This window comes from Patiria miniata, unplaced genomic scaffold (assembly GCF_015706575.1).
Source record: "Patiria miniata isolate m_02_andy unplaced genomic scaffold, ASM1570657v1 HiC_scaffold_23, whole genome shotgun sequence".
Lineage (NCBI taxonomy): Eukaryota > Metazoa > Echinodermata > Asteroidea > Valvatida > Asterinidae > Patiria > Patiria miniata.
This window is the reverse complement of record NW_024037062.1, coordinates 1,709,055-1,720,265: the sequence shown is the minus strand read 5'-3', so window position 1 is coordinate 1,720,265 and position 11,211 is coordinate 1,709,055. Positions and strand designations below refer to the sequence as shown.

Genomic DNA, 11,211 nt, shown 5'->3' with positions numbered 1-11,211 from the left:
TGGACAGAAGACGACCCCTACTTTTATTGAGTGCAAAACAAGCTCTCAACAAGCACTTGGAAGTAGTGATTATAAATTTTCAGTGAACGGGAAATGAATAAAATAAATAGACTTGTGCAAAGAGCAGGTAATGTCCTCAATAGCTCACCACAACTTAATTTACTATTGTAGCAAAAAAAGACAGGCAAAACATATTTTTTATGAAAATTATAGCTCCTAGTGATTTAATAGAGTCATGGTTTTACCACTATGCAACTCAAGCCGTGTACAGTATTTGTAAATATGTAAAATTGGAACAATCATATTTAATAACCAATAATCCTACAAGACGGAAAGAAAAAAGTATCTGTTAAAAGGAGTTGGAAAAGCTGAAAAAATGAGTAAAAGTGGTCCTTAAAAAAGTGAATATGTATGTAATTACAACATTAATTGTAGGTTTTTAAAATGTTTACGAGGTAATGTGTTAGAATTGATTAAAAAAAAACTGCGTGGGGAATTTTTTTACCGAAAATATTTTGAATTACACAGAATAAGTTCTAATTCACGTGAGCTTCCCAAGCATGTTCAGTTTTTTCCTCTAAATTCTCTTCACGTTAGCCAACTGAACAAAGGAAAATGTACACATTTGTAAATAATGTATTTGATTGGAAATTTATAAATCGTAGTAATTGTTCTTTACGAAAAAAAAGTAAAATAGCTCCTGTTTCCCATTACCGTAGAAATAATGAGTGATTTTTTTTCTCTGTAAGTACAACTTAATAATTACTATTTTTATATTTGACGCTTATTGTAACCATGGTTAATGTGGTGTTTTATGCGTATTGCTACCTTGACAACGATTTTGCAGTTGCTGCAAGTAAAAAAAATGAAGACAATTATGTTACACTGGACAGACTATATTCTGTATTTCACCTTTTTATTTAGTGGTGTTAATTTTTTATTTTTTTTGTAGTTGAAGAAATTTCTGACACTCCTAAAACTTTTCATGGTATTGTCTGTAATTGTATTTATCAATAGAGTGCATGAAAATAACTGTTGGTAACTTTTTGGTGAAATGTCGAACTGTGGAACATATTGGAGAGTTATATGAGAATGCCTCAGAGTTTGTTTATTTATTGAAATCTGTGTCTTTTCACATTATGTTTTGATATTAAAAGAACCGGAAGATGCCAGTGTGTTCACATTATGGTGAACCCCTCTCTGATTTGGGTTGCAAAAAAACGTAAATCAAGAAAAAAAATGCTTCTGAGCGTCCAATGGCGTCCAGGACTCTGTTGCGACTTGTAGACCATCTCTTAATTTTAAATTAGCTTTTTCTTTTGAAATTTTGGTCTTGCTTCAAAGTTCCATAATCGGCATGTAACTATAACTGAATGTTACTAGGAATGGGAGCCTATGATGACACTATAGAAAAAAATCATGTCTGTTGAAGCAGTAACTACCACGTCTGTTTATACGTGTTCTCCCAAAATGGGGTCGTTGCAGCGCCCTCGTGCACTTCAGAATAGACCTTATGCTTAGAAGCCATCTAAGAAGACAACGCCTTGTTTTGCTGGGATATGCATGAGCGAGTCTTTTGTGCATGTTACTGAATCAAAATAACAAACAATGCCCTCTACGATGGCCGCTACGCGTATGGTCTCTAAGGCCTATTTCCAAGTCACATGTACATTGCTTGTTAACATTTTGATAAACTATTATTTGAAGCATGCTAGTTGTACATTTTTGCTCTACTTTAAGTTTTGTTTTCATTGATTGTTGATAAGTTTTCTTTCGTTTCATTGTTTTTGTTAAACATTCTCTGGCTTAAAAATGATTGTATAAATGTATGAGAGTACGCAGATAACGATTATATGGTAATTTTGTTTGGAAATACATTTGTACTGTAAAAATGTCAATATAACAGGGAAATAGCTTTGATGTTTTGGGCTATCGATATCAGAATTATATTTGGTTTACACAAGCAAAATTCCAACTTTTGATTCAATTTTTTAAAAACCAAAAGTTTTTAAAATGTGGAGATCTTATCTATTAACTGCATTTTAAAGAAGGTGGCGTTGTCATAGAAATGAGGGTAAGAACGTGGCTTTGATACGTTTTAAATTCAAAGGATGCAGTTGTGTTCAACAACTTTCAGAGCCTTTACGATTTGGGCAGAATTTGTCTTGTTAATATTTTTTAAGGGCTTGTTTTGTATTCATGTTTGCTTTAAGTATTTTTAGTACATGTATGCAAAATGTGCGATTACATTTCAGTTTGTGTTCTGCTGAAATTAATTACGCTTAAAACGTTTCATTTTGTTTGTTTTATTGATGAACGCATATGCTATAGATATCAGCGTTATAAATATTCATAACTTATGAATAATGATAATCTACAATGAGCACATACTTTTTTATCAAGTGTGTTTGTTGATTGAGAATCAGTGTCTGACATAACTGCTGTAAATTATTACAAAGGAGACAACCAAACAATTATTTTAAACTTCTATTTCAATTTGGAACAAAACTATATTGGACTACTTTTGCCAAGATCAATGAATATATGTCACCATATTTGCATATTATCACCACTTTTTTTCAAGATTTGAACCACAAATTTTGTTTGAAATAAATCAGCTTTTACTTTTAAAATTTTTAAGGGTATTTTTGCCTACTTAAGTAATGGGTGTTGGTAATATTACTCGCAATAATCTTCAATATGGTTATGTATGAATATTCATGACAACGAGTGATCATGTGACAGGGCTGTAAAATATGTGGATGAGAACTTTGAAGAAATAAAAAGACGAAATAATTTAGTCATGCGTCTGATGTAACAATGTGTATGTATTGTCCAACTAATCATTTTGTTTCAGTAAATCACTTACTTTTGTTCAATCATCCAAATAATGGGTGCATGAATATTAGAACACATTCCAAATCGATTTCTGGACAGATGTGCTATTAAAGGGGAAATTTCGTCGAAAATTTCAGGTAAAATCACTCAAAATCTGCTTTCTTTTTCTAGAAAAATTGATGATTTCTGCCCGAATCTTCGAAATTGTGCGTGTAAGAGTATTGATTGATGATCCTCTTGCATCCAGAAGAATTTCTGCCTTTTTTTGAGAAAAGTCAATTTGTGGCCAATTTTGACTAAAAATGTAAGGCTAACCCCTTGTATTTTTTTCAATTTTGGCCAAAAAATGAAATTGCTTGAAAGTTGCTAGAAAGATGCTTTAAGGGCCCTAGAACACATTCCAAATCGATTTCTGGACAGATGTGCTATTAAAGGGGAAATTCTGTCGAAAATTTAAGGGTAAAATTACTCCAAAATTAATTTCTTTTTCTAGAAATATTGATGATTTTCGCCCAAATCTTCGAAATTGTGCGTGTAAAAGTATTGATTGATGATCCTTTTGCATCCAGAAGAATTTCTGCCTTGTTTTGAGAAAAGTCCATTTTTGGCCAATTTTGATTAAAAATGTAAGGCTAACCCCTTGTATTTTTTTCAATTTTGGCCAAAAAATGAAATTGCTTGAAAGTTGCTAGAAAGATGCTTGAAGGGCCCTACAACACATTCCAAATCGATTTCTGGACAGGTGTGCTATTAAAGGGGAAATTTCGTCGAAAATTTCAGGTAAAAATCACTCAAAATCTGCTTTCTTTTTCTAGAAAAATTGATGATTTCTGCCCGAATCTTCGAAATTGTACGTGTAAGAGTATTGATTGATGATCCTCTTGCATCCAGAAGAATTTCTGCCTTGTTTTGAGAAAAGTCAAATTTTTTTTACTAAAAATGTAAGAAGTCAATGCAATGTGTTGTTTTGGAGTTAATGTCTCCACAAAGAGTGTTGTATTTTGTTCATCTGACCAAAATTCAATTCAATGCTCCGATTAATTTTTGAGATAGCATGTCGTCGTGGACTATCGTTCCTGTGCAAAAGTGAGGCAAATGCTCTGTTTTGACTGCCACTGCAGCCCATCTTTAAGTGTTGCTACGTGTCGCGACACATAACACTGTTTAGGAAGAGAAAAACAATATTTCGTTTAAATCTTCTGTCTAGTTTGTCTTCTTTTCGTTACCAATCATCTGGCCAAAATTCAATTCAATGCTCCAATTAATTTTTGAGATAGCATGTCCTCCTGGACTAGTGTTCCTGTGCAAAAGTGAGGCAAATGTTCTGTTTGGACTGCCACTGCAACCCATCGCCAAGTTGTTCTCCGTGTCGCGACATAAGACACTGTTTAGGGAGAGAAAAACAATATTTCGTTTAAATCTTCTGTCTAGTTTGTCTTCTTTTCGTGACCAATCATCTGGCCAAAATTCAATTCAATGCTCCAATTATTTTTTGAGATAGCGTGTAGACGTGGACTATCGTTCCTGTGCAAAAGTGGGGCAAATGTTCTGTTTGGACTGACACTGCAGCCCATCTTTAAGTGTTGCTACGTGTCGCGACACAAAACACTGTTCAGGGAGAGAAAAACAATATTTCTTTTAAATCTTCTGTCTATTTTGTCTTCTTTTCGTGACCAATCATCTGGCCAAAATTCAATTCAATGCCCCAATTATTTTTTGAGATAGCATGTCCTCCTGGACTATTGTTCCTGTGCAAAAGTGAGGCAAATGTTCTGTTTGGACTGCCACTGCAACCCATCGCCAAGTTGTTCTCCGTGTCGCGACATAAGACACTGTTTAGGGAGAGAAAAGCAATATTTCGTTTAAATCTTCTGTCTAGTTTGTCTTCTTTTCGTGACCAATCATCTGGCCAAAATTCAATTCAATGCTCCAATTATTTTTTGAGATAGCATGTCCTCGTGGTCTATCGTTCCTGTGCAAAAGTGAGGCAAATGTTCTGTTTGGACTGCCACTGCAGCCCATCTTTAAGTGTTGCTACGTGTCGCGACACATAACACTGTTTAGGAAGAGAAAAACAATATTTCGTTTAAATCTTCTGTCTAGTTTGTCTTCTTTTCGTTACCAATCATCTGGCCAAAATTCAATTCAATGCTCCGATTAATTTTTGAGATAGCATGTCGTCGTGGACTATCGTTCCTGTGCAAAAGTGAGGCAAATGTTCTGTTTGGACTGCCACTGCAGCCCATCTTTAGGTGTTGCTACGTGTTGCGACACAAGACACTGTTTAGGGAGAGAAAAACAATAATTTTTATTTCGTTTAAATCTTCTGTCTATTTAGTCTTCTTTTCATGACCAATCATCTGGCCAAAATTCAATTTAATGCCCCAATTAATTTTTGAGATAGCATGTCCTCCTGGACTATTGTTCCTGTGCAAAAGTGAGGCAAATGTTCTGTTTGGACTGCCACTGCAACCCATCGCCAAGTTGTTCTCCGTGTCGCGACATAAGACACTGTTTAGGGAGAGAAAAACAATATTTCGTTTAAATCTTCTGTCTAGTTTGTCTTCTTTTCGTGACCAATCATCTGGCCAAAATTCAATTCAATGCTCCAATTATTTTTTGAGATAGCGTGTAGACGTGGACTATCGTTCCTGTGCAAAAGTGGGGCAAATGTTCTGTTTGGACTGACACTGCAGCCCATCTTTAAGTGTTGCTACGTGTCGCGACACAAAACACTGTTCAGGGAGAGAAAAACAATATTTCTTTTAAATCTTCTGTCTATTTTGTCTTCTTTTCGTGACCAATCATCTGGCCAAAATTCAATTCAATGCCCCAATTATTTTTTGAGATAGCATGTCCTCGTGGACTATTGTTCCTGTGCAAAAGTGAGGCAAATGTTCTGTTTGGACTGCCACTGCAACCCATCGCCAAGTTGTTCTCCGTGTCGCGACATAAGACACTGTTTAGGGAGAGAAAAGCAATATTTCGTTTAAATCTTCTGTCTAGTTTGTCTTCTTTTCGTGATCAATCATCTGGCCAAAATTCAATTCACTGCTCCAATTATTTTTTGAGATAGCATGTCCTCGTGGTCTATCGTTCCTGTGCAAAAGTGAGGCAAATGTTCTGTTTGGACTGCCACTGCAGCCCATCTTTAAGTGTTGCTACGTGTCGCGACACATAACACTGTTTAGGAAGAGAAAAACAATATTTCGTTTAAATCTTCTGTCTAGTTTGTCTTCTTTTCGTTACCAATCATCTGGCCAAAATTCAATTCAATGCTCCGATTAATTTTTGAGATAGCATGTCGTCGTGGACTATCGTTCCTGTGCAAAAGTGAGGCAAATGTTCTGTTTGGACTGCCACTGCAGCCCATCTTTAAGTGTTGCTACGTGTCGCGACACATAACACTGTTTAGGAAGAGAAAAACAATATTTCGTTTAAATCTTCTGTCTATTTAGTCTTCTTTTCGTGACCAATCATCTGGCCAAAATTCAATTCAATGCTCCAATTATTTTTTGAGATGGCATGTCCTCGTAGACTATCGTTCCTGTGCAAAAGTGAGGCAAATGTTCTGTTTGGACTGCCACTGCAGCCCATCTTTAGGTGTTGCTACGTGTTGCGACACAAGACACTGTTTAGGGAGAGAAAAACAATAATTTTTATTTCGTTTAAATCTTCTGTCTATTTTGTCTTCTTTTCGTGACCAATCATCTGGCCAAAATTCAATTCAATGCCCCAATTATTTTTTGAGATAGCATGTCCTCCTGGACTATTGTTCCTGTGCAAAAGTGAGGCAAATGTTCTGTTTGGACTGCCACTGCAACCCATCGCCAAGTTGTTCTCCGTGTCGCGACATAAGACACTGTTTAGGGAGAGAAAAGCAATATTTCGTTTAAATCTTCTGTCTAGTTTGTCTTCTTTTCGTGACCAATCATCTGGCCAAAATTCAATTCAATGCTCCAATTATTTTTTGAGATAGCATGTCCTCGTGGTCTATCGTTCCTGTGCAAAAGTGAGGCAAATGTTCTGTTTGGACTGCCACTGCAACCCATCGCCAAGTTTTGCTACGTGTTGCGACACAAGACACTGTTTAGGAAGAGAAAAACAACATTTCGTTTAAATCTTCTGTCTATTTTGTCTTCTTCTCATGACCAATCATCTGGCCACAATTCAATTCAATGCTCTAGTTCATTTTTGAGATAGCGTGTAGACGTGGACTATCGTTCCTGTGCAAAAGTGGGGCAAATGTTCTGTTTGGACTGACACTGCAGCCCATCTTTAAGTGTTGCTACGTGTCGCGACACAAAACACTGTTCAGGGAGAGAAAAACCATATTTCTTTTAAATCTTCTGTCTAGTTTGTCTTCTTTTCATGACCAATCATCCGTCCACAATTCAATTCAATACTCCAATTAATTTTTGAGATAGCGTGTAGACGTGGACTATCGTTCCTGTGCAAAAGTGAAGCAAATGTTCTGTTTGGACTGCCACTGTAGCCCATCGCCAAGTTGTTCTCCGTGTCGCGACACAAGACACTGTTTAGGGAGAGAAAAACAATATTTCGTTTAAATCTTCTGTCTATTTTGTTTTTTATTCGTGACCAATCATCTGGCCAAAATTCAATTCACTGCTCCAATTAATTTTTGAGATAGCATGTCCTCGTGGACTATGGTTCCTGTGCAAAAGTGAGGCAAAATGTTCTGTTTGGACTGCCACTGCAGCCCATCGCGAGGTTTTGCTACATGTCGCGACACAAGCAAGGGCGGATCCAGAACGTCCTTAAACAGCGTTATTTATTATTGTTGTGTGTATTTTTCGTCCACGGGCGACATGAAACCTTGTCGCCCCCCCCCCCAACTGAGATTTTTGAGTTTCTAAACAAGTTATCATTGATCTACATGACGCCCCCCCCCCCTTAAATGGTAAAAAAAACGGTTGGTTAACAAATCTTATTGTCTGCAAAATGCAAAGAAAAGTACATGTAGTGCTCCCTACTCGCCATCACGTCCAATCCTTAAAACCAGGCCCAGTCATATTTGCCGTCATCAGTTGTCGGTGGAATCGGGCCCACCAGTTCTCGAGACAAATTTCTCAAATGCCACCTGTCCACCAGGAGTTTGTACCCCATCCTCCTCATCATTCCCTCACACCGTCCAATCGTCTGGATGTCCATAGCTGTCGAGACGGGCATGGTCAGCCGCCACTTCTGGTACACCTGGCTCGATATTCTCGCTGTTGAATACGTTCCCGGTCTGTAGGACCCGGTGTTGAAGTCGATCCATTTCAGCACCGAGTCCGGAACTTGGCCTCCGCGGCCGAGAAATTGGTAAATTCTCGAGGCGGCAGTTTTCGGATCCATAGCCGCGTCCTCGTATCGCAAAAACATGTAACGGTACTTCAGTGAGGGTCGGCGGGTCCCCAGCTCCAGGTTGGCCCAGTTGTACCTGCAGTAGATGCTCAGGTCATCCTGAGCTTTCCTGGAGATTCGGGTGAGGCTTTTGCCTTCTAGGGCTCGGACTCGAGATGCTATCATGGGGCGAGGGTCTCTCGCCAAGTGTATCACCTTTAGGTTCATCCGATTCTTGTCTTCGATCATGGGAAACAGCAGATTTATGTCTGGGACGCGTATGGACTTGATCACGATGTACTTGCTCTCTTCACAAATCTCTCTCGCCATGTCCTTCGTGATCGGGCACCGCGCCTTTCGAGGATGCTGGCGCTGGTACTGGGAGCAACGACCGTAAAACCGCGGCGCAATCTTCTTTAAGTTTCGCCAAGGGTGTCTGGATAACCACTGAAGGTAAAACTCGAGGCTCTCGAAATCGCACAGAAGCAGCTTTTCCAGCATTTTCAAGTAGACGTTTTCCTGGACCGCTGGCGTCATGGTGTACCTTGCCAGAGTTTCAGAAACGCTAAGCCCCGGTTCGAAGAGATAGAAAACATCACTGTTGCTGCCGAAAAATTCCCCAACGAAAGATGAACCGGTGCGCATGCTGGCCAGTATGATCACGCGCACTTTGCTGTCGGGGGTAGATAGCACGTTGGTTTCGGTAATTTTAAGATCAGAGCTTACTCTGGATGATTGTCCAAGATCTGTTTGATTCGTCTCAGTCCCGTTCATCACACCGACCTCTTGGAGAAGGGCGTCCAAGTCTAGCTCAGTCTCTCGTGAATTCTCTCCAAATGTCAAGCCAGACTGTTGTTCAGTAACATTTTGGTTCATGACGTTGAAACGATCTGTACTCGGCGACACTGCGTTTTCAGGTGCCCATACTTCATGTGCTATAGAATCATTCACCCACCTACTCAACGAAGACTCATCGGATAATTGTAAGAGAAGTTCGGGAGTTGTCTTAGTATCAGTTCCAGCGACGTACTCTGAATCATTCCTTGTCGGATTTTCGGTTGCTCTAAATCCTGCGTCAGGCAGATCGTTCTTCCACAGCTGGACCACCTTGGATGACATCCCCACATGAGCCTCGATATAAATAAGAGCGACCCAAGCAGCAGACGACAAGACCATCCCCAGAAGAAGAAAACGGCGGTTTGATGTCATTGTGCAGCGTAGATATCCAAATGCGTTAACGCAGCATCACAAGTTATTGTCGATCCAACGTTTACGTGCTTAATACTCTTGTAAGCCTAATCCGTGAAGTACAGTATAGCTGCATGTGCGTAGATGCGGCTTACATGTACATCTTTTTACTTTGCAAGCCACTACTGCAGCTCCAGTTCTCCAGACCCATGCAGTCTCAAGAATAAAAGTTTGAGAATACGATCCTATCCGCGCCCATCATATTGAGTAAGGAAAGTGCATCCTCAGTGCAAACAAGTTCTATGTGTACACACCTTTGTTAATAATGCTCTAAACAATCAAAACACGGAGCTCCGGTCGTAGCTATAAGGGGAAGGAAAACATCTTAAGTGGGTCGACACAAAAGATGGCAATCACTGGACTTGTCACACACAGCTTCGCCATAAAGGCGATGTACATCATACTTCTTCTTTGGAGCTCAGTTTTGCATGAGTGTAACACCAACACCGAGTGTTGCCCAGTAGGTGTCCAGGACAACGGGGACGAACATTTTAAGAGAAAAAGTGGCCACCATCGTTTTACAGAATAAACATCGCACGCTCATAGCACACACTTCCCTGACGACATCCTGGACAACATGTTTCTTACGTAATGGATTACCAAGTCTACTATGAGGCAGATTAACCCCGTAGCTTGGAAAGGATTATACAAACACCGGCTCCAGACGCTCAATATAGTAAATCTCTGGATTTAGGCGGCCAGTGGAGGATCAAAGGGGTTAGGGTTTAAACCCCCCTTTCTAGGCCGCCAAAAAAGTAAATACAAAAACACATACCTGCTACCCCCTCCCCCGCCCCTCTTAAACAAAACCGGGATCCGCCCCTGGTTGAGGGTGGCAGATTTCAAAACAGGCCCTTTTGCCGGGTTCTGCATGTTTTACATTTTCCAGAGAAACCCTACAAGTTCCTTTCCTGAAATGACGTCAGACAATGAAGCGAATCTCGCTTCACTGCTTGTGGCATTTGGTACCCGTGTAGAATACAGTAATATGTTTTCCTTCCTCTTGTAAGTGACTTCAGCACAAAAGACCACTCTATTTAAAAAAAAAATCCTTAGTCCGCTGGTGTCTTCGCAACCAACACAAACAAAGCAACGACAAACACTTGGCTTCGCTCTGAGCAGGAGCATATTCTGTTGACCGTCACTGACCCCTCATATTGGGCCAGCGTCAGTTCTGACATGGTTCCGGATAATTTTGGTTTTACCAGTGAATAAGTCTTGGTACATGTAACAAGACTGATTTTGGAGGTTATACCTTTTGATACAGGGTGACCCCCCAAATAGAGCCCCGAAATATTTGCCTTTTTCAAAATCTGTGAAGTTTTCTGTTTTAGATATCAGATTAAAGCCCAGAGTTAAAGCTCTTTCAAATACTGAAGAAAAAAATCATGAAAACAGCACAGTGGTTGCTGCAGAAATGAAAAGAACATCCTTTCCAATGGTGCTTCAAAAAGCTTTCATTAATTTGTGCAATTTCTTAAATATTTTGACATATTTCTGATGCTGAAAAAGGTTATAAAATAGGGCTAAAAGGATGATACCTATTCAGGTGGAAAATAAGAGGTATTTCCATCAAATTCATTTGTGCTCGTCATATTATGTGCCGTGTTGTTTGTAAGGACTGATTTTTTCCATTCAAATCAACGTAACCAAAGCGAGACTGGAAGGAAAAATAGTCAGGTTCCTTTTTGCACAAAAAAAACACATTATCATTCAGTACTGTTATTGGATACAGGGAACATGACTGAAATGGTGGCAGCATGATAAAGGTCTATGGTC

The 11,211-nt window shown here is 39.3% G+C and overlaps 1 protein-coding gene across 1 annotated transcript; it reads right to left on the bottom strand.

Annotated features, from left to right (window-relative positions):
• Window positions 1-7,744: 7,744 nt before the first annotated feature.
• LOC119731099 (carbohydrate sulfotransferase 3-like) lies at window positions 7,745-10,032 on the bottom strand. The gene has a single exon (XM_038204115.1). The coding sequence runs from the start codon at window positions 9,391-9,393 to the stop codon at window positions 7,852-7,854; it is 1,542 nt and encodes a 513-aa protein (XP_038060043.1). The 5' UTR covers window positions 9,394-10,032; the 3' UTR covers window positions 7,745-7,851.
• Between the last annotated feature and the right edge of the window lie 1,179 nt (window positions 10,033-11,211).

Coding starts and splice junctions, on each gene's coding strand:
- LOC119731099 (XM_038204115.1), bottom strand. CDS start 9,393: ATGACATCAAACCGCCGTTTTCTTCTTCTGGGGATGGTCTTGTCGTCT.